The 24,099-nt window shown below is 50.9% G+C and overlaps 11 protein-coding genes across 11 annotated transcripts; 2 read left to right on the forward strand and 9 right to left on the reverse strand.

Moving 5' to 3' along the window:
* Nucleotides 1-170: 170 nt before the first annotated feature.
* CC77DRAFT_1092723 (Aldo/keto reductase) lies at nt 171-1,668 on the reverse strand. The gene is made up of 2 exons (XM_018529644.1): nt 1,036-1,668; nt 171-986 (listed from the first exon to the last, which is right to left on the reverse strand). The coding sequence occupies exons 1-2, from the start codon at nt 1,477-1,479 to the stop codon at nt 258-260; spliced, it is 1,173 nt and encodes a 390-aa protein (XP_018388806.1). The 5' UTR covers nt 1,480-1,668; the 3' UTR covers nt 171-257.
* Nucleotides 1,669-3,622: 1,954 nt separating this feature from the next.
* CC77DRAFT_715177 (alpha/beta-hydrolase) lies at nt 3,623-4,837 on the reverse strand. The gene is made up of 2 exons (XM_018532872.1): nt 4,545-4,837; nt 3,623-4,489 (listed from the first exon to the last, which is right to left on the reverse strand). Exon 2 carries the CDS (start codon nt 4,421-4,423, stop codon nt 3,674-3,676), a length of 750 nt encoding a protein of 249 aa, XP_018388807.1. The 5' UTR covers nt 4,424-4,489; nt 4,545-4,837; the 3' UTR covers nt 3,623-3,673.
* Nucleotides 4,838-6,056: 1,219 nt separating this feature from the next.
* CC77DRAFT_1006747 (hypothetical protein) lies at nt 6,057-7,271 on the reverse strand (the record flags this gene model as incomplete). Its single annotated transcript, XM_018523435.1, has 4 exons — nt 6,057-6,275; nt 6,312-6,800; nt 6,854-6,876; nt 6,941-7,271. The coding sequence occupies 4 exons, from the start codon at nt 7,269-7,271 to the stop codon at nt 6,057-6,059; spliced, it is 1,062 nt and encodes a 353-aa protein (XP_018388808.1).
* A 370-nt stretch (nt 7,272-7,641) lies between these two features.
* On the reverse strand, nt 7,642-9,355 carry CC77DRAFT_717803 (hypothetical protein). Its single transcript, XM_018532876.1, has 2 exons — nt 9,118-9,355; nt 7,642-9,066 (listed from the first exon to the last, which is right to left on the reverse strand). The coding sequence occupies exons 1-2, from the start codon at nt 9,218-9,220 to the stop codon at nt 7,832-7,834; spliced, it is 1,338 nt and encodes a 445-aa protein (XP_018388809.1). The 5' UTR covers nt 9,221-9,355; the 3' UTR covers nt 7,642-7,831.
* A 1-nt stretch (nt 9,356) lies between these two features.
* On the reverse strand, nt 9,357-11,626 carry CC77DRAFT_717856 (hypothetical protein). The gene is made up of 4 exons (XM_018532877.1): nt 11,279-11,626; nt 11,082-11,218; nt 9,469-11,027; nt 9,357-9,415 (listed from the first exon to the last, which is right to left on the reverse strand). Exons 2-3 carry the CDS (start codon nt 11,182-11,184, stop codon nt 9,757-9,759), a joined length of 1,374 nt encoding a protein of 457 aa, XP_018388810.1. The 5' UTR covers nt 11,185-11,218; nt 11,279-11,626; the 3' UTR covers nt 9,357-9,415; nt 9,469-9,756.
* Nucleotides 11,627-12,431: 805 nt separating this feature from the next.
* CC77DRAFT_1059090 (37S ribosomal protein Mrp17) lies at nt 12,432-12,880 on the reverse strand (the record flags this gene model as incomplete). Its single annotated transcript, XM_018528190.1, has 3 exons — nt 12,432-12,714; nt 12,776-12,807; nt 12,857-12,880. 3 exons carry the CDS (start codon nt 12,878-12,880, stop codon nt 12,432-12,434), a joined length of 339 nt encoding a protein of 112 aa, XP_018388811.1.
* A 182-nt stretch (nt 12,881-13,062) lies between these two features.
* On the forward strand, nt 13,063-13,718 carry CC77DRAFT_1059091 (hypothetical protein; the record flags this gene model as incomplete). Its single annotated transcript, XM_018528191.1, has 3 exons — nt 13,063-13,201; nt 13,265-13,327; nt 13,408-13,718. 3 exons carry the CDS (start codon nt 13,063-13,065, stop codon nt 13,716-13,718), a joined length of 513 nt encoding a protein of 170 aa, XP_018388812.1.
* Nucleotides 13,719-13,993: 275 nt separating this feature from the next.
* CC77DRAFT_984299 (cel1 protein precursor) lies at nt 13,994-14,826 on the reverse strand (the record flags this gene model as incomplete). Its single annotated transcript, XM_018536168.1, has 3 exons — nt 13,994-14,341; nt 14,397-14,661; nt 14,723-14,826. 3 exons carry the CDS (start codon nt 14,824-14,826, stop codon nt 13,994-13,996), a joined length of 717 nt encoding a protein of 238 aa, XP_018388813.1.
* A 1,047-nt stretch (nt 14,827-15,873) lies between these two features.
* Nucleotides 15,874-17,658, reverse strand: CC77DRAFT_1029367 (uracil permease; the record flags this gene model as incomplete). The annotated part of the gene is made up of 3 exons (XM_018526507.1): nt 15,874-17,298; nt 17,349-17,437; nt 17,490-17,658. 3 exons carry the CDS (start codon nt 17,656-17,658, stop codon nt 15,874-15,876), a joined length of 1,683 nt encoding a protein of 560 aa, XP_018388814.1.
* Nucleotides 17,659-19,757: 2,099 nt separating this feature from the next.
* CC77DRAFT_1059094 (hypothetical protein) lies at nt 19,758-20,406 on the reverse strand (the record flags this gene model as incomplete). Its single annotated transcript, XM_018528192.1, has 2 exons — nt 19,758-20,097; nt 20,147-20,406. 2 exons carry the CDS (start codon nt 20,404-20,406, stop codon nt 19,758-19,760), a joined length of 600 nt encoding a protein of 199 aa, XP_018388815.1.
* A 1,561-nt stretch (nt 20,407-21,967) lies between these two features.
* CC77DRAFT_984305 (hypothetical protein) lies at nt 21,968-24,021 on the forward strand (the record flags this gene model as incomplete). Its single annotated transcript, XM_018536169.1, has 3 exons — nt 21,968-22,216; nt 22,262-22,433; nt 22,483-24,021. 3 exons carry the CDS (start codon nt 21,968-21,970, stop codon nt 23,577-23,579), a joined length of 1,518 nt encoding a protein of 505 aa, XP_018388816.1. The 3' UTR covers nt 23,580-24,021.
* Nucleotides 24,022-24,099: the final 78 nt, after the last annotated feature.

Below are 24,099 nucleotides of genomic sequence, written 5' to 3' on the forward strand. Positions count from 1 at the left end.
TCTCGTGCGACTTGAACAGTGAATTCATTATGTGGTTAGATTAGTCTTCTGCAATGTGAAAGGCCGAGCAAGGTCTGAAGGTGGCGCTGGAGAAAGGCTACAAGATCGAGGTCAGTAAGGTTGGCAAAGACCAGAAATTCACACTTCGTTTGAATAGCTCAAGTTAAAACATCGATTCATATCGTGAGAAAGTGTCTGTAATACAGACTCACTAACTCACATGCTGCTAATAACATGGCTCCAAAACAAATTCACTTTTACTTAGCATCCAATGCCCCCTGGTGCGGCATGATTGGCTTCAGACTCTTGACATGATCCAAGAAACACATGCTGTTCGCGTACCGATTGTTCTCTGGTCCCATGATCGCTGTGTTTTCCGGGTTAAGGAAGTTGTGCGGGAATCCCATGTCGAAGCCGTACGCTGCATCAATCTGCTGGATCTCCTCCAGCGTTAGAACCAGACCAAGAGCCTGAGTATTGCCCTCGAGATGAGAAATCTTGCGACCACCGACAATGGGGAAGACGTACGGCGACTTGTGCATAACATAGGCAAGGGCGACTGAGGTGATCGGCGGCACTGGGCTCTTCGCATTGGCAATGTCCTCGAGAACGTTGCTAACCTTTTCCTCATTGCCGATGATCATCATCTCCATCTTTCGGCCACCGTCTTCTGGGTTTTCTCTTTGCGCCCTTGTCTTGAAGCTTCCACCTCCGATAGCGCCCCAAGGAGCCAAAGCCATGCCTTCATCAAGTGCCATGGGGATGATCTCACGCTCGAACGAACGCTCAGCGGCAGACCAGCGGCCTTGGTAGATTGAGAATTGGCGTAGACCGTGTTGTCTGGCATAGCAGTTTGCTTTGACGACGATCCAGGCTGGAGTGTCGGAGATGCCGAGGTAAAGGACCTTGCGGGAGCTGACGAGGTCGTTGAGCGCATTCATCAGCTCTGGTATAGAGACCGTTGAATCCCAGAGGTGGACATAGTACTAGCAAACAGGTCAGGCACGGTACTAATATGAAGACGCCTCAACTCACAATATCCACATAGGTCGTTCTCAGCGCCTTGAGTGACCGCTCAATACTCGTATACATATTCTTCGCGCTGTTGCCTCCGTAGTTACTCTTGCACCTTGCACCGCCTTCCTTCTCCTTCTCCGTGATCTGCATTCCAGTAAACTTTGTTGCAACCACCATCTCATCTCTAACGTCTCGCTTCTCCATCCACTCTCCAATCCACTGTTCGCTCTCGCCGAATTGATAGTTGACGGCAGTGTCGATGAAGTTGCCGCCTTGCTCGTAGAAGTAATCTAGCATAGCGAAGACCGTCTCTTTACTACATTCGCCGAGGGAAGCCTTCCAAGCCTCTCCAAAGTTCATGGCACCGAGACAGAGAGGTGAGACCCGGACGGCTGCTGTGGGGCTGAGGATACGATGTCTACCCAGGGGAGACACTGGTGCAGTCGGCGTGATGAAAGACATTTTGCTAATGGTTGTGATATAGAACTGACACTATTAGACCGCCTGAGTGGTTACGAAAGGACTTTTGAAGTCATTGCGGCTTTCCTTTATATGCGGCTTAACGCCGTGAGCTCCATGTCTTAACGCCGATGGCATATGCAAATGAGCTGTCAGCCTGGCCGGGCGGACAAGGTCCATCAAACCAGTAGGGTATCGAGACTGATCAACTCAACCCATCTCCTCACCGAACAGCCCTTCTACCCATCCATCTTCGGACCAATCCGCCTCCCACACTGAGCCGTCCTTCCGAGCTTGAGCCGCGAATGCTCCTACCTTCTCTTCAACCACACTGACATCAACACCCAATTCTTTCAGCTTCTCGAAGACGCGGGTAGCAACATCGCCTTCGAACTCCTTGGGTCCGATACCGTAGCCGCATCTGCACAGGAGGATAATCTCGCATAGATATGGCGCGTCGGTCTTGTGATCGACCAGTATGTCAAGCCACTCAAAGATAGCTAGGGTGGGGCATATCACAGTCAGCGACTCGAGGTTTGGGGGTGGTATGATACCGTTGAAGTAGTGGTGTTCATTGAACGTGTTGCGTGCTTCATACAGCAGCACCCCCTGTAAAACCTCCATCTTGGTCAACTTCGAGAACGAGTGAAGACCAGGCACATTTGTGCAACGACCAAAACAACGTCTTGGATCGAAGTGGTTGGAAACTTCATAGTCAATCTTTAGGTACTCCAAGCTTAGAGATACATTTTCCGCGTCACTAAGAGCGCGCGCGATGTACTCGAAGCTGCCACACCAACGCTTGACGGCCGTAGGGCTCCGCACAAACAGTATCTCGAGATGGGTGATAGTCGATTGAGGGAGGTTTTGGAATAAACATGGAAGCTGTTCGTCGTGATATAGATGGGTCTCGCCATGAAGCTCGGCCCAGTCGCTTCGCACGATCAGTGTGTCGATATTCGGATAAGGGGGTAAGAGGCATTGGGCCACTGAATTGGCGAAAGATTCGTGTTCCCCGTAAGCTGCATCTGTAGTACTGTACTCCCGCCATAGATCGATTTCTAGGACTTGCAAAGAATAAAATGGTAATTGCAGCATACGCATGCTCTCACCAAAGATTCTCAGGCGCTTGATGGTGCGGAATTGTGAAAAGCCTGACCAATGGCCTGGTGTATGCTGGACTTTGTCGCCTTCAATTCCATAGAGCGCTCTGTAAATATCCGAAGTGGGTACACATAAATTCTCCTGACAGTATACGTTGACGTGAAGCATGCGAAGGTTGTCGCAAAGTGCGAGAAGGAGCCCAGCTACAGCGTTCGGCAAGCCAATCATTAGTTTGGACCGCCAAACAAACTCCTCCTTGCTCTCGAACGGACTCTCTGTCCCAAACAGATCCAGTCTGTTGACACTCTGAGCTATTTGAAGCAACATTGCAGTGTACATGTTTGTACATATCATGGCTTGATTAAGCACGAGCAAAGTGTTGTCTCCATAGATCGTTGTACTGAACGCCAATTGACGGATCTTGCTTCCCAAGTCTGGTTTCTCAATGAGAGTGCGCACGAGATAAATAGTATTGTCTTCTCGACTGCGGGACAGGTTGATAGTTCGATACAAGAGCTCACCACCAATCACTTTGAAGCGGCGAGAGACCTGAGTAAGACTTCCGAGAGCCTGGTTGTCCCCCTCAAGATATGTGGCTATCTCAAGTAGCAACTCGTCGGGTAGATTATTGATAGAATGAGAGGCGGGTTGAAGGGAATGTTGGCGCGGTTCGCGGTCGAGTTCCTGGGACTTCTGCGGGGTTTCTGTCTCTGGGGACACCATCGTGGAGTGTGGTTTTGGGTGAGTCTCAGTAATGCCGAATCGCTAGAATGGTTAGCGAGGAAGTAAAGTGAGCTGAAATGATTAGGTAGACTTACTTGCGCTACGTTCATATCAGTCTTGCCTGAGAGGTGACTTGCAAGAAGATCTCTGGTTGTTTGGGTCGCGCGAGATTGTGGTCGTTGTGTGGGCCAACCAATGTAGAAGGTGCAAACGCCACGTCAGTCACCTGTTCTTGCAGCGACTCTGTCCGACCCACGAAAACATTTTTTATTTTGGCAGTGAGTCTCTGGCGTACGATGCCCACAAGAAAAGTAATTTGTTCTTCTTCTAGCTAGTTCCCGGAATTGTTGACTAATAAACATTGACCTTTCTACACTTTCTCGCCCGCGACACGGCGAACCCATTGAGCAGTCTCGTCTATCTTGCTAAGGAAAGGACTGTGACTGGACTTGATCCTGGTCACATCGATGTCAGCGCCAGCGGCCTTGGCAATCTGGATCATCCCCTCCTGTGTCTCCGGAGCAATGGCGAGATCTTCTTCACAAAGTAGGTAGCTTGTTGGGATGACTTTCCACGCTGTACCCGTCGCCTTGGCCGCGGCAGACCCAACTCCATGAGTCTTGACAAGCGAGAACCAGTGCTTAGATTCGTTTTCGGGGAGATCTTTGTAGAAGACGTCGGGGTCAGTATAGATCAACTGATTCCCCTCAAGTTTGATCCAGTCCGGAGGCTGGCCTTGGCCCCGGCCTACATCCGAGATACCGACTCCTTCGGGTAAGAGAAAACTGGTGATATAGCCAGTCCTTACGACACCGCCTCTTTTGCCTACCGCTTCCCTTTCCTTCTTGCTCATCCCGACTAACCCAGAGCCGGCAACGAGGCCAGCCCAGCTATGGGGTATCACGATAACATCGTTACCGTCTCCAATAGCTTCTTCAACTAGTGAACGTAGAGCTGTGATATCTTGAGAGAGATCTTCAGGGGGACTGGGGTTGTCGACGGAAGGCATCTGGCGGCAATGAGTTGTGTAACCGAAGGAATTCAATTTCTCCATCAACGGAGCCATGTGCGCAGGGACATGCGCTGATCCGGGAACAAAAACAAGCTGAGGTTTGGACATGCTGAAGGTGTCGTCTGATGACAAACGGGTATGAATTGCTCGAAGAGTCGTGATACTGCTGAACTGCTATCTCAAGAGTCCCAGTAAGTATCCTCATACTTATAATGTTGCATAAGCTTACCGTTAGATAAGCTTAGTCTACGAGACACCCTACCCTCTGCGCTTTACGTAATTCAACTAGGCCTACCTAGGTAGTATAGACGCACGAGCAGAGAGTAGTGCTTGACTAACGGGCCTTTGCGAAGTGCTAAGAATAAATGACCCATCTCTCGCTCATTTCTAATTGAACATGCTCTTTCTTTGCTGCCACAAATTACTGTCAGAGGCGTAGACTATAGCCAGATGTGTACTTTCCGTGTACAAATACAGTTACCTAGGTAGTTAACATTCGCGAGCTCTGTGGACGCTGATCGTAGGTAGCTTCAAACCCGTACCGAATACGACGGGCCTTCTGCGAAACCTTAGTGCCACACTGTAATTTCACATGATGTAGAGTTGTCATTCCCTCAGCGAGTGCGAGCACATATGCAGACAGATGACAGTTCGCAAATGAGACATCTGCGTTTAAGCTCTGCCTTAATGATCAGCGAGACCGCATTACGTTTCAGGATAGTGATGAGAATTCAATGTTTAGTCTAGGCTAACAATGCTTCTAATCCGTCAGCAGCTTACATAAAGTCCGCGTTAACATCTATTTGAGGGTCGCGCTGGCTAAGCGTACAAGCCTCAAGAAAGCAGAGAAGCTCCAATCGCATGCTCGAGCCGAAGTAATCCCTATCTGACACAGGTTGAACGAGACAGTGAGTGTGTGCCGACGGAGCATCGGAGTTCTCGCAGCCCAGGTGGTGTAGAACAGAGGAGACGGCGTTGATCCGAGTAGGTCCGCTGGCCTCTGATTTGCTCAGCACAATCTAGCGTTATAACAAACATTTCGTGCATGAGTGAGCCCTGCACCTCGGCTTTGGCTCTAAGGGGATCGCGGGATTTACTTCCTGTTTCGTTGGGGATTTGCCATGACGTCAGATCGGTCCGCGTCACGCCGCCGATCCAACGACGCATGCCTCGCATTGACGGGAATCACCACGGACGGTCCAGAGCGTCGCAAGCGCGTCTTGTTGTTGTATCGTCACAGTTGCGGAGTCTTGAATCAAGAAAAAGCGATTGAGACCACAAAGGAGGATCTCCAGTTCAAGATGTTGTGTGAGCTAGACAGCGACGTGTCTCCAAGGAATTACGAATTGACAATCAGTTTACGGAACCAGAGCCTTCCGCAAACGTGTTACACGAGCTGAATCAAGCTGGACTTCATTCACTACTTCGGTCAATCTTGAGGATGCTAAATGATCACCGTGATAACATCATTTTCCACAAACCGATACCTAGACCACGCTACGCATCGAACACCAGACCAGCAAATCTTACATTGGTCGTTTCGTCGGTTTTCTCCTATGGCGCCCATCATGGGAAGAAGCTACCGCCACCTAGCTTGTCCCGAAGATCACGCGTCCACCTCGAGCGTAGTCGTTCCACGAGTCGATACCATAGTATTTCAGTATGGATACGTAGGCACATTTTCCCACCCGTTTGCAATCGCAGCCTCTCGTACCACATCATACAGCCTCCTCACTCTTGGTCAGTCAGCTCGAGGCGGTATCGTAGCTCCTCTGCTCAGGAGGAATTGTATCACAGCCTTGTCTCCGCGCTCGAAGGCTATCTCCAATGGCGAACAAGTAAGACCTGGATATTCGAGCTCAGGCCTGTATGCCTTCCCATTTATATCTGCACCAGCATCTAGGACTGCGCCGATGATAGGTATATCGCCATACTGGATGGCACAGCAAAGTGGGTGAGCCTTGAAGGATACAAGTAGACTTTTATTGACACCTACGTTACCTTCATTCAAAAGCGTGTTGACAATATCGGTACTACCTGTGCGGCATGCATTGGCCAAGATATATGGATTGACCTTGTCTCGCGAAGAACACAGAAGCAAGACTGACTTGACGATATCTGTGTTTAAACTCGCAATGGCAGAGTCAAGCCATTCGTTGTATGTTTCTTTAGGTACATAATGGCGAAGCCTCGGGCAAAACTCGACGAGTTCCTCGACAAAGCGGGAGTTACCAGTGTTGACAGCAATGTAGAACGCATCGTCGAAATCGTATCCGTTCCTGCACATATCTCTGCCTCTAGACGTTTTTATGAGCTGATTGAAATGATCCATAACTTCGTTGAAGAGGCCATTGTTGTTCGCGGCCACAGCCATCACTAGTGGACATCGACCGATATATATGCCGGGTATCCAGGTGTTGAGAGGCATCGTTGCTAGCAGAGTCCGCACCAAGTCGAATGCCAGGAATGCCATAGCTGCTACGACCTTTTGCCAATGATCAAGCTCACCGTCGTTATCTATATTCACAAACGACGTACAAAGTGGATGTATGCCCCTAAATCTACCCCACATCATGGTATTGACGCGTGTGGGTTGACAGACTCGCACAAAACCCTCAATCATACTAGTCTCAGTGACTTTCCGATCTTTCTCTGGGATCGCAAGCTCCCGGATCAAGTAGTCGGCCATACGACGAAGCATCTTGAGCAATGGATCGTTGACATCAGAGATCTTGTGAAGATGGATGATTAGGTACTCGGCCATCTTATTTTTGATGACTTCGGGCGTCTTTTCGACAACATTTTCAGGCTGGTGGCTAAGCAAGTCGTCCTCGATTTCGGCGGCGAATGTGCGACATACGCTTCGGAGCTTCCACGTCGAGCTTGGAGATTCGGCGTTGAACTCATGGACGATCATTTTGAATATCTCCGGAGTTAATTCGAGAAGTTCCGTCATGGCTGTGTCGTGGTGAGCTCAGTTGAGGTTCGGAGTTGATCGCGAAGGTGATGCGCAAGGATGATGGCTGATGTGAGGGGAATACAGTGGAAGAGAAAGTGGCCAGAAGACTATGTAAGCACAAATATATAAATTATGCCCTATTGTTGCTTCGGAATAGTTACGTGAAAGAATTGCATCCTGCCTAAAGAAGGCACCAAAGCTTGCTAACTGGATAGCTGTCACTATAAATGCATTCACGGTATGCGAAAGCCGCTGTCATCAAGATTCGGTCTCAGGGAGTGAAACAGAGACATCAACAAAATTGTTTTATTGTTAGCTGATTGGCAGAAATCAGGACGTCTCCTTGCGCGAAGTAACTGTAGAGAGAGGCCGAGGGACGGGGGATGAAGGAGCGTTGAACATCGTTGGATGCCTTCCATGTTTTCTCTGCATGGCTTTCCGATCCATCATCATTAAAGTGAAGTATGCACTTGTATCTGGCTCCAATACTAAACACCGTGGCATCCGCCTAACCCCGATCAAAAATCTTCTCAGGCAGCCAGAGCATAGTAATACCGTCACTTAGCTATCTTGGCTGCTTTAGATGTCTTACTTTTCTTTTTTCGCTCTTCCACAGCCTTCTGGAGGACCTTGAGTATCTTACCTCGAGAGGGCCAAATGCTCTCCGAAGGGACTTTCGCTCCACATTCGATCAAGTAAGCTACCACATCATACTTCTTGATGTGTATGGCGTATTCCAATGATGTGATAGTGGGGCGTCTAGCGATTCGATGAGTAGTCATAGCGTAGTCGATGTCGGCGCCAGCTTCAACCACCTCCCGAACCATATCTACAGTACCTGATCTTATGGAAGCTGCCAGTGCTGACGAGGTACTGCTGCTAGAGTGCAGTTGTACTTGTCCGTATTTGAGAAGCGTCTTGACGATATTGAGGCTGCCCTTTCTACAACCCTGTTCGAAGGTTCTATTGACGATGTGATAGGGGCTGTCCTCGGCTGTAACTTGGAGAAGAGACTTCAGTGACTCATTGTTCTGGCAGTCAATGGCGAGTTTAACCCACTCATGATAAAAAGGCTTGTTTGTGAGGAACTTATAGTCGTGGAGGTATTCAAGCAGGAGGGCTGTCATTTCGGCGTGGTTGTTGGTGATAGAGTGTGAGACACCAACTTGAATGTTGTATATAGAATCGCTGTCGAGCATCTGGTTCCTTTTCCAGATCTTGCTCTTTTCCTGATCCAGGACATCAAGCATAAGTGTGATCATCTCTGAGTCTCCAAGCCGAACAGCAGCTGAGATTGGATAATCCCATACACTCTGTCGAAGATATCTGGGCGCATCAGGTAGCAACCTAGCGACTAGCCCGTAAGCGCGTACGCTTAACGCCGCGATAAATTTCTCATGCCAGTCCAAACCCGAGCCTGGAGATTGGCACTGCTTCTGGCGCCACTCATTCCTAAATGTGAGCCAAGGTTCGTAACAGAGGTCCGGTTCAGAGGTCCATAGCAAGTCCCCGGTGTATCGACACGTGTCTGCCACACAGGCGCAAACTTCGAGTAGGATGTTGCGATCTTGGCAATCATTTTCGGTCTCGAGTTCCTTGGTAACATACTCTACCATCTCTCGTATCTTCGTAAGCAGTTCGAGAAAAACATCGCGTGGATTCTTTACGTGGTATGCGAGGTAATGCTTCATGTTCTCTGGCTCGCTAAGAAGGCGACTTGCGAGATGAGAGCGGAAAGCTCCCATGGGTTGTATGGCTAATATGTTCTCGCTGATCTCTTGATCGAAATTGCCTGGGAAGTCAGTACTGCATACTTACGCAAATGCTAAGAAGGGTGTCTTACGACAGACTCCACGCAGCTTCCAAGATTCGATCACCCCAGCGCCGCTCACGAGATAGTCAATCATGCGTCTAAAGGTCTCCGGGGGGAAATCGAGTAACTCCATCGCGACAAGGAGTTTGCTACTGCTGTATATGAAACTCGAGCAACAAGTTTCGAGTTAGCAGGTTCCAGAGTTCGACGCGACTGGATTACTTACTATATGTGTACTGACTTAACGCTTTCCTTGTGAATTGTTGGAGAGAACGAGTGGGGACTGAAATGGACTAGGAGGCGGCAGCAGAGGGGAAGTTGTGTTTGTCTTATCGCCAAGCATTATTAGCACGTGACCAAAGTAGAGACAGGTACACTCACACGCAAGGCTGGCGCCTGAATCCGATGATGTAATTACAAGTTGACGGTCAAACCAGCGCCCTATCAAAATCAAGGTGTTTGTTTTCCCTCTAAGGGTATAGCTCAAGATGACTTTTGAACGCATGTAAATGTCAAGCTCGCCCGCAAAGCTCTGGGCTAAGAGTGGAGACATTGACCAGGCTCCCCTCATATTTGAAAAGGTAGCGCCTTAATCTTCAAACGAAGACTCGCCCCTGTAATCGCAGATCCTTTTAGCTGGAAATAACCCAAGAAAACCATGCAGTACACTCAAAGCTTGCCCCTCACTTCATGTGACATACCGCAGAATTCTGTGTAGGACGGAAAACCGCGACAGCCGTCTTCCATCCTTTTAAGCTTTATATACTTGTAGCAAAGCATAAGACCTCTCTCATCCCACACATTCGAGATTTGAGGAATATGTGAACCCTTTTCCAGAAGATAGTGAGATATCTTGAAGTTCCGCCTCTTGATCGCGACCAGGATGGCTGTTGTCTGCTTCGATTTCCAAGTAGATACGTAATTCACGTCCGCACCGGCTTCGACAAGGATCTTCACGATGTTCGGGCGCCCTACAACCACAGCCTTGACTAGTGGGGATGAAGCAACTGCCTTGTTGTTGACATCGATGTGGCCGTGATCGAGGAAGAATCGTATTACGTCTTCGCGATTGTGCTCGCACGCTGTCTGATAATCAATCCATCTAACCTTCCAAGCGGAACGGCGTCTGGTGCTCCTGAGTGTAGCAACAGCTCGAATCATTGCAAGGCTGGACCGAGTAATTGCAGTCTTCAAGAAGCGATCCCAAACCTTCGCCGGTATGGCGAATGCATGGCTCTTGTACCAGCCCAACAAAAGATTGAGGAGGTCTTCATCGTTCTGACAGATTGCGGTGACGACTGCATCTCCTATGAAAGAATGCTTCATGGATAGCTTCGAGGGACCTGGATGCACGAATATGCACATGTCCATTATGATAGCATCCCGTGTGCACCTCGGATCATTCGGATCATTCAGGACTGCTGAAATGTTCTCCAGCATTGCCTTCATGACAGCTTTGTGACCAAGCTTCGTTGCAAGCTGCAGGGGTGCACCAAAGATATGGTGGCCCTCAAAGCTTGGTAGTCCCTGCATCAATGCGGGTATACGGGAATGATATCCTAGGCAAATTTCGGCCACCAGCTTATCGAGATGTCCGAATGGGGGATGAGGGTACATCCAGCCTAATGGAAGTCCTGGTGTCTCACGTCTGAAAACCCACCAGAATAGGAGATTTTCATGGGAAAGTTGGAGAGAGTCACAGAGACCTTGTCGCAAAGTTTCCTTTTCGTTTCCTGTATCCTTGTTCATTCCTTTGGCCATGTGGTTGACCATGTCGTTTACCATATTTGGAAGATCGGGATGTGCATCGAGAAGTACTTTGCTTCGATAGTAGAGGTATCGTCCCGAATTCTCACTGAAGATGCGCTGCGTACGATACCCGAATGCCTTGACAGGCTGCTTTGCAAAAACATTATATGTTATAGTGGCTTTGAAGGTACCTTCAGTTTATTAGCTCGTACCAGAAAATAACACACTACTGCCATTTTACTTACGGCAGACTCCACGAAGCTTCCAAGCCCTACGGATACCAGCAAGAGTAACTAGCTCGTGTATGACATTCTCGAATACTTCCGGTGGCATATCGAGGAGCGGCATCTTCGGAGACCGTGCCGATGGTTACTGGTAGCTTCTTATATGCCGTGAAATTTTAATGTTACCGTCAACAAAATGGTTGATCTGATCGTGTTACCTTGGCAGTCTGTAAAGTAGCTTCTGTGCTCCTGAGTCTGGTGTATGCGTAGTGAGTTTGCCTGACGACGATCAAGCTCGGAGGACTGAGAAGAAGAGAAAGTTTCAGGAAGAAGGTAGCTGTTCTAGTACCTTATGTACTCTAGTTGAGTGCTAGCGAGGTGAAGTGGCTCTCGGTGAGTGGTGAGAGAGGTATTCTAAAGGCGATAAGAGGTCCAGGTGAAGGCAGCAACACTCTCGAACAGAAGGCAAGGTTGAATGTGAAATATTAAGGCTTACTCAGGACCAAGCATACCAATCTTACTGTATCAACTTCATCGTCTCTGGGCTTGCAATTCGACATATCCTCACCCGTATCGGCGCAGTACATATCAAATCCACGGCTCACTTCCATGTTGCTCATGCCGGACCCTCTCTCTTACTTTGACGAATACGGCTCCCAATCCCAGCTTCCAATCCCATCTGATCTGGTCCTGACTCTCCAAATACGTCGGAACGTGATCGCCCGTCTCTCAGCTATCTCCAGGTTGAAACTGCTCGAAGCATGGAGGAGTAAATCTTTTACGCCAAATGGGCTGGTTATTGGATGAAAAGAAAGAGGAAACCGCGAAGAACACCACTATTCACGTTCGCATTAGTTACCAATCTCGTGAAGGACAGCCTAGGCTGATGGCATAGCAGGTATAGATTTCATCTCGTGAGTCTCGAGGCAGATCGCGAAAGCCGGCCATACTAATCTCTTAGGGTGTAGCGGGTTGAGACGTAGATCAAGGTGCTCTGATGTAGTTGAGCGAGTGGGTGTGGTGAGTCACTGAAGGAGGGAAGGAGCGATGCCCACATGTCTCGCCAAGTCTGGACCATGAATGCGCTACGCCCAGTTGGGCCAACGTTTGGAGCACTGCTTTCTCCTAGTGGAAGTCTGTTGCGAGGAGCGATTGTACGAAAAGCGGCGACCAGAAGTCTCACTCGAGCAGTTGATTCTGAAGCGCGTCCAAACACGCATCTGTCGTGTAAGGTCTCTAGTGTATCGCAGATGTCCCAAACGCCGTATGCAATGCAGCCTGTATCATGATATAGACCCATATAGACCCATGTACACCATATGATACATTTCCGTCATTGTAATCCGCCCATGCTTTCTGTTCATAAGTCCATCACCTAAACTTGGCGGTTCCTGGCACATCCTTGATCTCCTCAAACTTGGTGCCCATCTTGACGACGCTATATCTGATCAACCTGGGGTCCAGACTCATGGTTCGCCGTAACGCGTGCTGTGCGCGGGCACTCGCATCGAAGCGCATGATGAAGTGGTGGCCGTAGTGGTGTGTGGACTGCAGCTTCTTTGCTGGCTTGGGGAGGAGGAAGGTGCCCCAGTTGGAGACGCCACGGACGACGCCCTGCTGATCGAGGACAATCTTGCCAGCAGTTTTGGCGATTCTACAGGATATCGTGTCAGCGGTGTGCTGGAGGTGGTGGAGTGGTGGGAGGGCGAAATTACTCTTTTACTTCAGAGAGGCGGCCAGGCCGTACCTGCGCCAGTCAGTATTCCCTCATGCAGACAATGCGACACGCAACATACCACTCCTATCATCTCGTACAGCATCTTGCCTCGATTGCGCGGTGTTGTTGCTGACGTCGTGCCTTCCGTCGCGAAAACTGTTCGAAAGCGGCCAACCTTTCCGCAACCGCGGAGGAGCTCCACACCGATGTCCTTGGCGCGTGTTATCACCTCTCCGACTCCCACAAACTTGAAGCTTTCACATTCCCACACACAATCACTGCAAAATGGCTGCCCGGACTTCAATCGCACGCGCTGCGCGCCAATTCACCTCTGCTGCCGCGAGGAGACCATCACCTTTCGTGTGCCAGAGGTGGCAGCAGCAGGCGACTCCGACGCAACGGCTATTCTCGGTATCTGCCGCTCGTACGCACACCTGAAGCTTTGGAAAGCAATTGAATTGCAGGCAGGATCGCTGACTGGGCGCAGTGAAGGAGAAGAAGTACACTGAGGACCATGAGTGGATTGAGATGTCTGCGGACGGCAAGACCTGTACGTTCAGCCTCCCCCACTCCCCCGCATCCCGGGGCGCTCTTGCTATCCAAGCGCACAATGACTGACCTGTCGCGCAGGCACCCTAGGTATCTCAGAATACGCAGCAAAGGCCCTTGGCGACGTAGTCTACATCGAGCTTCCCCAGGTTGAAATGGACGTCAGCGAAGGCGATGCCATTGGCGCTGTCGAGTCAGTCAAGTCTGCTTCAGATATCCTCACACCCATCTCCGGAGTCGTCGCCGAGGTCAACTCGGCGCTAGAGCAGACGCCCGCCAACGTCAACAAGGACCCCGAAGGCGACGCGTGGATTGCAAAGATCACCGTGTCTGGTGAGCCAAGCGGCAAGACCATGACAAAGGAGGAGTACGCTGCTTTTACTGAGGAGTAAATGCTCGAGCAAGAGTTGGGAGGAAGCATCAATGCATGACATGGAGATACCTAGGCGCACACTTCAACACGGAATGCGAAAATAACACAGTCAACAATTCAATTTGCGTATGTCGGCAGGTCATTTGACACGCCTATGAACCAAAAGACCACAAGACGATTGCAAACAGTACTTGGTGTCGCCTGACATCAGCATGTCGTCGCGTCTTGACGTGCATCCTGATGTTGAACCACTCCCTCCTTTGCCCCCTCTCACCAATACGTCTCACTCGTATCCTAACCAGTCCACACCTTAGGTCCTGGGCAAGTGTATGTAGTGATAGCACTGCTGTACGTATCAACCGTGATACCCGGGTCACTCTGTGCCGCGTATCCAGGGATGTTTGCCAGATAATCACCACTTGGCGACGCACTGCCGCTACCCGTCACTTCAATCTGCGCGCACTCGGCATAAAACTGAGGCGTATTGGCCTGGTGGAGAGCAAGCAACTCATGACGAACGAGGTAGTTACCAGGCGCAAGCGACTTGGGAACAACGGATTCCCAGTACAAGTTCTTGAGGACCTTGGCCGTACCCCAGTTACGTCCCGAAAGGGGAGGCGCTGTCATGCCTTCTTGGTCGATCTAGCCGTACCGGTTAACACAAAGGTAAATATGATTGAGATGTGGGAATGCATACCTTGAACCACTTCTTTCCACTGCCATCGCAGCTCTTGAAGTCACCAGAGCATTTGTACATCCAGACCATGACTGGACCCTGCTCGTGCGTCCATTGCTTCCAGTTGGCACGAATCTTTCCGCCCGCAGCTACTTTGGCAGAGAGATCGGCTGATGTGCCACCGTTGCACATGACTTTCTTGTCGTTGACGCTCATTGTGGGGTTGTAGTCGGGCCATTGGCGTTGGATTGTCTTGGGCGAGGAGGCGGGTGAGAAACCTTCGTAACTAGATTACCGATTAGCAGTCAGACTCAATAACTTTGCAGATTTTCACAAAGACAGCTTACCCTGGGTACGTAACTCCGTCGATGACATAGCTGGTGACAGCGCCGTGGGCGGCAGCCTGCGCAGCAAGAAGCGCGGTAGGCAGGAAAACGTTTGAGAACAGCATATTGATTTGATCAGATGTTTGCCTTGAAGGTCGATACGGGTTACATCTTTATTCTTCTCTCGTTCTTATATAGTCCCCAGGCGACCGCACTGTCCGACCTCTACGCCCAATGCTAGCATTCAATATCCCTCATGATCACATTACCACCACCTGCCATTCGTCTCTTTCTGACCAGCCTCGTCACGCCCACTTCACATAGAGGCGATAGTACTACCTCAATATCCATGTAATATACGAAGATGCTGTCGCCGGACCGGTTAAAGACTATTGGCTGCGCAACACTATACATGCTTCGCTAGCGAGCGAGCCTCCATGTCGGCTCTTGGATCCCGATCCATATCGGGACATGATGGGAAGGCGAGCAGTACCCCGGATGTTTAATCTACGTGCCAGAAGTGTGTATACACGGCGTGACAGTGTGAAGTTAGATGGCGCATGCGTTGTCGTGTAAGCAGCGATGTTCTGGAATACAGTGAAGAAAGCCATTTGGAAGACGGAAGAGGCGTCGACAAGGATGAAGATACGTTAATCAGTTGTGCTACCACTTTTGGTACCTGTTCGTCATGGATGGCGCGATCAAAGATCTAGGGATCGGCCATTTTCCCACTGCTGCTTATTCAGGTAACTTTTGGAGAGCCGTAATCCGAGAGACATAGTTGTTGGGGCTGCAATTAACAATCGGAGTCTCGCGTGTACAGAAGCGTGTCTTGTCGTAGCTTGGACCAGCTCCTTCATTTGCACAACAAGAAATAACAACATTTGATGACGTCGATGACGAAGGTAATGAAATTCGCAAGAACGACCTTGGGGAGGTTGGTAAAAGCACCAGGCGCTAGTTGACACGCTAACTGAGTCGACCTTGCCGCCCAGCATTCCTGGCACCAACTCAGTTTCATCAACTTATTTTGCAAAACCAAATGCAAACGGCACATGTGAAGTAAAGGTTGCATTGCGAAAATGACTGTGACCCAAGGCGCGGTCTGGTATCTCTCGCCCTTGCTAAATCCATAACAAACCCCCACCTTGCAGATCATAACAATAACATGTCTAAAAATTCTTTGACGCCTCGATTCCTTTTGCGTCTGCACCATGCATGACTTCTTCATCGTACCGGTCATCACCATCAGTATAAGCGACACTGATATCCGTAATTTCATCACCGACCTCCATCCAAGTGTCACTGCACGCTGGAATAGGACTGATTTTGCATAGTGCCCAGTACGTGATGCTCGCGACAAGGAAACCAGCGAAGAAATTAAGGTCATAGATACGCTTCGCACCAACGGGTACGTCACGACCAATGGCACCTGCAAAGCCGACGACGTTGATGAGAATACCGGCAATGTAGGCTGCGTAACCGCGCCAGTGGAATCCAAGGGTGTAGTAGTATGGACCGGTCTTCTTTCCAGAGTAGAGATCCTTGATCTGAAGGTAGCCCTTTCGGACGACGTAATAGTCGCAGATCATAACACCTGCGATGGAGGAAAGGAAGACTGAGTAGGCAGAGAGGTAGGTCGTGAAGTTGTTGGTATCGGAGAGTAGGTTCCAGGGGCACATCACCAGGCCGACGAGCGCGCAAATGTAACCACCTCGTCTGATGCTAATCCATCGGGGTGCAAGCGCTGTCATGTCAGTTCCCGCACTGATGGAGTTTGCTGCGATGTTTGTGCCGAGTTGAGCGAGAGCAAAGGCTGCGGCAATGCAGAATACCCCAAAACGCTGCGCTGATCCACCCTCGTTCAGGAAAGACTCTAGCAGCTTTAGAGGATCCCAGATAGCCACGCCAAAGATGACAGTCGACGATGATGACACAATGATTCCAATGAATGAGGTAATTGCAAATCCAATAGGAATCGTTAGCAGTTGCGGAAGGAAGGCGTTCGATGGCTTCTTTGCGAAACGGGCAAAGTCAGGGTCGTTAACAATCAAGGTAGCAAAGTTGGCAATGGCGCTCATGATTCCACGGACCATCAACCAGCCAAGCTCAGATCCCTTAGCCGTGCCTTGCTGATGAACGATTGGGCCCAACCCCTTTGCACGAACGATAGCCCAGATGAAGAAGGCAACTCCAGCGGTAGGAACAACGTAGGCTTTTACCGTGAACAAGTGGCGGATCTTGTGTACTGGTGGATAGATGAAAGGTAGCGATCCAGCCCAGAACAAGAAGAAAGATACAAAGGCGACCGTGCTGGTGCCAGAGCCGGCAATGCCGTTGGTGATGCCGCCTGTACCAGGGCCTTCGGAGTCTCGCCAGTTGTTCCAGATGGCGCGGATCATTAGGCGTACACAGGTACCGCCAATCCATGCTTGTACGCCGTACCAGATACTAGCCATGGCCGCGCGGTTGAAGACGGGCCATAATGCTCCCCAAATACCAAAGGATGAGCGGTTGACGACGGGGAAAGAGATATGGTAGGTCGCACCGATACGACCAGTCATGCAGACAAAGCAGGCGGCGATGGAGTAGCCAAGCTGTTGTTGAATCAGCGTATGTCTATATAGTCAGATATCAGATCTCATACCCAAACGCATATCCAGGATTGCCACCATGACAGACCGTCAACGATGTTTGCGGAAGAAATCATCCATGTGTTGATGTTGAAAGAGTCCGCTATACATGATTAGCCCACGTTCATGGTCGGTTTCGAGAGTCCTTGACGTACCAACCCAGAAGCCTACGAAATTCCAAGCACCCCATTGTCGACGCTCCGGTTCGACTGGCTTCAAGTCGTGGTTGAAGAGCATAAGCTGCGCGGTCGTGAGGTTGGGCTCACTCTCGACTGCGAGCTTATCCGCCCAGTAAGCGACCTTTGAATTCTTGACTCTCTCCATGATGAGGCTGTAGAAGAAAAATCCTTCGTCACTTGAATGGTGAACGGTCGAGGTTGCAACAGGCCTTATGAAGCTCTCGCTTCGGCTGCTCGAAGCCGTTGCTTGGTAGGATTGAAGATCCCCGCTCGTATGACGTGGGGGGCTATCAGAAGCGAGTGAAGGTCTCGGTACGCCTAGTCCTGGTGAGGATTGAGGTTGGATGAGTGGTTGGCGTTCGGAATCCACGTTGGGTGGTTCTTGAAGGTAGTCGCAAGGTATATATAAGATATCGAGATGGACGCACTACTGCGTGACGGAGTATTGACGTTCGCCGCTGAAGAGGCTCCCATCTGGGGCATGCTCCATCTTAAATATCAAGAACGACTTCGTGCAGCACAAGATCGACCCTAGATCCACTCCACGCTTAGATACTACCCTGCCTCCGCATCGGAAGTAATTTTGGTTGTGGTCGCTGGCTGGTAGGCCCGTTCCGGTAGTCTTATCTTCAAGTCGCGATAGCCCGCGCGGTATGCTCCACCAAGATGTTCGCTACAGTTTTGCCGCTAGAAGTCCCGACGAACAGCTCGTGTGCTAGCCATCAACACCATGCATAGTCTCGAGGATGCAGGCACTGCAGAATTTGCGTTCTGGGCGCGTGAAGGATGGCATGATGAGTGGGTGAATCTCCGCGGATGACGCAGCGCCATGGTAACAACAGTATCGCGTGCCCACCAGGGGTGTGTACTGAAGTCTTGGGGACTATGCACGTCTGCGCAGCTATCTCCGCGATAGGAGCCACAGGAGCAGAGATTTCCCTACTTTTTGACTCGATAGAAACATGTCACCACAGCCCTGGACCCGGAGAAGCTCTCTATCTTGCAGCAGCCGGCGCCATGATGGTTCGAGGTTGCATCTCTCCGTTCGCTTGAGGGTTTCTAGCTGGGGAGATAAAGGCGATGTGGGGTACAACGGGGCGCTCGCCGCAGCCACTCAGCGGCCGCCATATCCAGTTTACTCGATGACATCGAGTAAACCGTCGGCCTACTTATAACATACCTCACCTGGACATTTCCCAGCCTCACGGCTCAGCTGTGAGTCCTGCCTGGTCATGCGCTTGCACATGCCTTTTGCATGCTGAGGGCCATGGCGCAGGCCGACTTCGCCAGCCTCGATTTCTTCCGGGACTCGTATACCGTTTCAAGCTGTTGGACGGCCAGCATAGCACAGGTTTCTTCGGTGACGCCGCGAGTTGGTGGTGAGATACGCGCATACTCGAATCAGCATGCGATCGACAATGCTATCTTCGACACAACCGCGACGCCATTGTACAGACGTCGCGTCAAGTGTTAGCGATTAATTTCTAAGAAATTGACTACGGCTACACAAAGCATGTGCGAAGACTTTTCGCTCCTCCCAGGCATTGCACGATCCGGAGTCGTGCAGCACGGTCATCACGTGGCTTGCAAACACCACAACCTCGACCTCTAGCTCACTCAAACACCATCTAGCATCTTGCGCGGTATATGCCACCTCTCACGCGGCCTTCCGGGGTTCCCAAGCCCGCGGAACGGATCTCAACACTCCCCATGCCTTCCGCATCCAAGACGATCGGAAACAACATCGAACAGCGGCTATCTGCAGATAAACAAGCCTCAACATCAGATATCACTCCGACTCCATCAAACAAAATGTGCCGGCTAGGGGCTGCTCGTCTATCGGGCCTTCCAAGAAATGCCCCAAATATCATCAGCCTGGCTGCGTGAGGTTGTTTCGGACGCGGCGTGTTTCAACGTCCGCTTGGAGTAATTTCCCGTCTACAGCGACAGGACCACTGAAGATGAAGTTTCTTCAACCAACTGACATTGTTTCGCTTTGATGAGCAGGTGGCGAGATCGTGGCGCGTATGATTAATGACGTTTTAATTCGTGACTATGGTTCATTCTAGACATGCCCAATACCCAATATCCAACGTCGGTAAGCATTAGACGTTATCATGCTCATCCATCCCATCATAGCGAGTTATCCAGAACGCCAGCAGGTAAAATCAAACCAAGCCACCCATTGCTAAATCAGATCATAAGGCATCAACGCGAATTCTTTACCGTCGCCCGGCCATTCTATTACCATCCATTGTTGCTGTGCTTGGGCTTCTTGTGCTTGTCCTCGAGCTTGCTGCCGAGGATCGAGCCTGCTATGGCTCCAATAATGCCGTGGCCGCCCATCTTGTTACCGCCGAAGTAACCAGCTGCACCGCCACCTAGAGCACCCATAAGGCCTCGGTCGCCCTCAGCTTGCATGTTGGGGTCTGTGGCGCCGTGCTGTCCTTGTTGCGGCTGGCCGTAAGCATTCTGGCCTTGCGGGTACTGGTCTTGAGCGTATGCGCCCTGTTGCGGGAACTGCTGCGCTGGGGCCTGGCCTGGGTATTGGCCTTGTGGAGGGTACTGCTGTTGCTGGCCGTATCTGTTGCCGTTAGTACATGAAGTAATATAATTGAAAGGTTGCATCTTACCCCTGCTGTTGCTGGTCATATGGCGCTACTTGTTGTCCATGCTGGAATCCACCGTGAGCCGGGGCACCGTACTGCTGGTTATAGCCCTGCTGTTGGTAGCCCTGCTGCTGCTGGTCGTAGTAGCCCTGGCCTTGTTGCTGAGGTGGGTAGCCCTGCTGCTGGTAACCGCCCTGTTCCCATCCTTGCTGTTGGGGAGGGTATTGGCCTTGAGGCGGGTATTGCTGGTAGCCTTGGTTGTACTGGTCGTAAGGGCCGGACATGATGATTGTGTGAGGTTTGTAGGTTGCAAGAGTAGTTGGTGTTATGGAGCTGAGGAGGGGTCGGGTAATGAGGGGTGGTTGACGTAAGGTTGGGGGCGGATACGGGAATACGAGAGTAATAATGTCGTGAATGAAAGCAGGAGCGTCACGACAGGAACATCACAATCTTATACTACTGACTTACTTGCCGCAGCGCACAACACCATCTGCTGACTACAAGACCTGATGACTGAACGAATCCACCGAATCTTTGGGGCGGAGCACATCCAGCGATATCCGGCTACACTCACTCAGCCTCAGCCACCCAGAGGCCAAGTTCGTCCGGCAGCCACGGCCAGTTCGGCGGGAGCGAACCGTCCACGCCTCAACGCCGCATCATCCGTGGGCTCCTCCGCGCAATGTCATTTTTTCTAGTACTCAGGAACACTACATCTCACGTGTCGCGCATCTCGATGTAGTGTCAGTCGTCTTTCATTTGTTTTGTAACATCCTAGAGAGCGATCACCGCGAAGGCTTGCCTAGCCTCAGGAAACACTCTCTTCCGCCCCCCAGCAAACCTTTGTGCGAAACATTGTGTGCCTCTGTTCTTCCAGGAAATTGGCCTCGGCCGGATATCTGCGAGAAGCCTGGCCAGAAGCACCGCCGCATCACGTCGCGCTACCGAAAAAAGGTACCCAGTGGAGCCCAAAAGTCGACCACGCCATCCGAGGCGCAGCAGTCTCTGCGTTCCTCGGAGAGCGTGTGGCTTGTCGTCATCTGCCGGCTGTACGACCGCAAGGCTGTCCTGCGCATTTCCGCCGAATCCCAGTCGGGCTGCCGGTCATATGCGGGGAATTATTGAAGGAATTAATATCTGCTAACCATCACAATTGCGCTCTAGACATCCAATAACTGTAGTCTGTCGATAGTCTCACGACAAACCCCTGTGGCGTGTGATCGTCCTCGGAAACGGGAGCTGAAACGTGACCATGGCGCTCTGAGACAACTTTAAGACAACCCCCCAAACCTTGCACGACCATTTTCTTCTCAATCAAGGCACATCTTGCCCTATTGAGGGCAATTAAGCGCGCCCAGGATTATGAAATCTCGCCATTTGGAGCGTCCTCGGCATCGCAATTGCTGCTAAACGCTCTGTTATTATCATAGCGTAGTACCCGTACCTTCGCGTCTCCCCAAACTGACATGGTACCAGCAGCGACTCACCACTAGTGTAATTCATGCACTTCTCAAAGGCCACCCCTCCCGCTATTCGCATGAACGTGTCTCGTCTTGAGCGTTCGCCCAGCCTTTCGTTGCACCTTTGCTGACTTTGCTTTCTATTCTGTCCTTCGTTCCGCAGGCGGGCTTGTCGTTGCTAATCACTTACATACATTCGCTACTCCACCCTTTCTTATCGACTTCGCTGGTCGCGGTCTAACACACTTCCGATCACAACATCACCTTCGGTCACGACAACCTTACATCGCTGGACGAGTGTGTGGATTATGTCTGGTGGAGAAATTGAACGGCTGGAAGACTGAGAGGGGCTTTCCCCATTTGACGCCATCGCATACCGGAAGCAATGCCCGCCCCATGGCGCCGCGGGGTGTATGAAAAGGTGGAATATGTTGTAGTGGAAAGGGACGGTGTCCAGTATGAGAGGGGATTGGCGGGAGAAGAGCCTACGGCCACTGTGAACGCAAAACGCGACGAGCCAAGTCCTACAGACGCAGACTACGACAGCGATTCTGATGAAGACGACTACCCTGAGAAGCCGAACATGACAGCTATGACAACAGCATCTCTTACGATACCGACAGGAACTCCAGCTGTAAGGAAGGCGTGCCGATTCAGGGGATTTGACTAATGCAAACAGCTTCTGATTACCATGACTCTCGGTGACGAGCCACAAGCCACACCTGCCCTCGCCGACAATGACCCTACCGAGACCATCGTGATCGCTATGCCACCCCCACCGCCTAGACCTCATCATGATCGCCCTATCTCCCAAACGACTGAGCATTTGCTCATTGCTGCCGGCTCCATTGGTAGGATGAACCGATTGCCTGTGTTGGAATGTATGCTGACATGCTTTAGGTGCGACTATCATCATCGTCATGGTAGTTCTTGCCATGTACACCATGCGCAAGCGAGGTCTTACTTTCAAGGACGTACTTCAACAGGGAAAGCAGCAACTTCGCCGCGGATCCCCACCACCACCACCGCAATCGAGATACGGCCTGGACAAGAAGAACTTTGACGATGAATACACATATGGCATGAACGACTCGTTCAATGCCCCTCAACCCACAGTCGCGCCTAAGCGATCTTCTTCACTCTCTTCGCAGAAACGGCTTCAACCTCTCGGGCGGAGTGACAGCTTCAATCAGCCTCCGACTAGGGATGGAACCCAGAGCTTCTACGATGACACACCATCAATTTCGAACTCACATCGTCGCAATGATAGCGCAACACCATCATCACCTGTTCTGCCCATAGAGGGGCAACGACGAAGTGCGTCGACTCGCAACACAAGATCAATGGACGGTGACGAGGAATCGTTGCGTTTCCCCGACCCTTCGCAGGAGCATTCCAGAAACCTCCCGCCTCCTCCAACATTCCGCCAGTTCCTCTCGAACAGACCTTCCATATCTCAACGACCTGGTTTCGGTGGTGCTTCTGCGGCTGCTGCAGGAGGTGGTTTTGCAAGTAGGTTCAGCTGGACAAACTCGCAGGCCCCTCAAACCCCACATGATCCCTCTCGCGACACTGCCACTCAGCCACTTGGTCGTGATAGCTTCATGACATCCCGTTCTTCCGTTCCACGTTTCCGCACAGTAGACTCTTGGGTGAACCAGCAATCCAACCGCGTCGAAGAACAACGCCTCAAGCAGCAGTTCCGCATGACGCAGTCCACCACTTACTCCGATGATGAGGTGCCTGAAATGCCCGCACTACCATCCGGCGTGCCCAAGAACGCGAGCGGCATAACTAGACAACCCAGTGCTGCAGGCTTGAGCCGCAATGGCAGCAAGAGCGGTCTGGTAGGGAGGGACATCAAGCACCAGAGGCACGATACACAGACTACGGCTCCTATCTTCAAGGCACACCCAGGCACTGAAGTGCGCTTCAGCACACGCAGCGCTGTACCTTCTGAGATCCTGGATAGGGGACGAGACAATTTCGCGCTATAAGCATTACGGCCCACCATCGTCGTCAACACTTTTGTATCTATCTCGTGCAGCCAACACGACACCAACATTTGCTAGCTCCTCTTTCGAGAAATTTCCTTGCTACTACCCCGTCATCGTCAAGCGTTGTCCGTTTACCAGCACAAGCATGTTTTTGCATTTCTGAGCGCGGCATTTGGGGGAAAAGGGGAACTCAGGGTTTGGGTCACAAAAGCGCGGGACAAACAGCTCACACAAACTGGAAACCTGGGGACAAGAAGAACGACAACAAACGAACCCTCATCCGCACAAACCTTGTCAGCCAAAGCCGCCAAGTGCTATCCCTTTTTGTATATCGCAATTTCTTGCTTTCAAGCTTCAGCTATCAAATATCCTGTAGAGTTCCATCTCGCAAACCTAGTAATATCCACATAAATTTGGCCTTTCTACCCGAAAGGTCTGTGCCATCTCCATTCCCCATGCAATGCTTCAGCGTGTTTGTGACGTCAGGTCGATCTTCACGGCACCACGGTTTGGCTGAAGG

This window comes from Alternaria alternata (assembly GCF_001642055.1).
Source record: "Alternaria alternata strain SRC1lrK2f unplaced genomic scaffold CC77scaffold_5, whole genome shotgun sequence".
In the NCBI taxonomy this organism is placed as follows: domain Eukaryota; kingdom Fungi; phylum Ascomycota; class Dothideomycetes; order Pleosporales; family Pleosporaceae; genus Alternaria; species Alternaria alternata.

What these genes read in the sequence shown, in the direction of transcription:
- CC77DRAFT_1092723 (XM_018529644.1), bottom strand. Translation starts at nt 1,479, where the DNA reads ATGTCTTTCATCACGCCGACTGCACCAGTGTCTCCCCTGGGTAGACAT. An exon ending in GAACGACCTATGTGGATATT is followed by an intron (nt 987 to 1,035) that starts GTGAGTTGAGGC and finishes CCTGTTTGCTAG; the next exon opens with TACTATGTCCACCTCTGGGA.
- CC77DRAFT_715177 (XM_018532872.1), bottom strand. Translation starts at nt 4,423, where the DNA reads ATGTCCAAACCTCAGCTTGTTTTTGTTCCCGGATCAGCGCATGTCCCT.
- CC77DRAFT_717803 (XM_018532876.1), bottom strand. Translation starts at nt 9,220, where the DNA reads ATGGAGTTACTCGATTTCCCCCCGGAGACCTTTAGACGCATGATTGAC. An exon ending in GAAGCTGCGTGGAGTCTGTC is followed by an intron (nt 9,067 to 9,117) that starts GTAAGACACCCT and finishes CTGACTTCCCAG; the next exon opens with GCAATTTCGATCAAGAGATC.
- CC77DRAFT_717856 (XM_018532877.1), bottom strand. Translation starts at nt 11,184, where the DNA reads ATGCCGCTCCTCGATATGCCACCGGAAGTATTCGAGAATGTCATACAC. An exon ending in GAAGCTTCGTGGAGTCTGCC is followed by an intron (nt 11,028 to 11,081) that starts GTAAGTAAAATG and finishes AATAAACTGAAG; the next exon opens with GTACCTTCAAAGCCACTATA.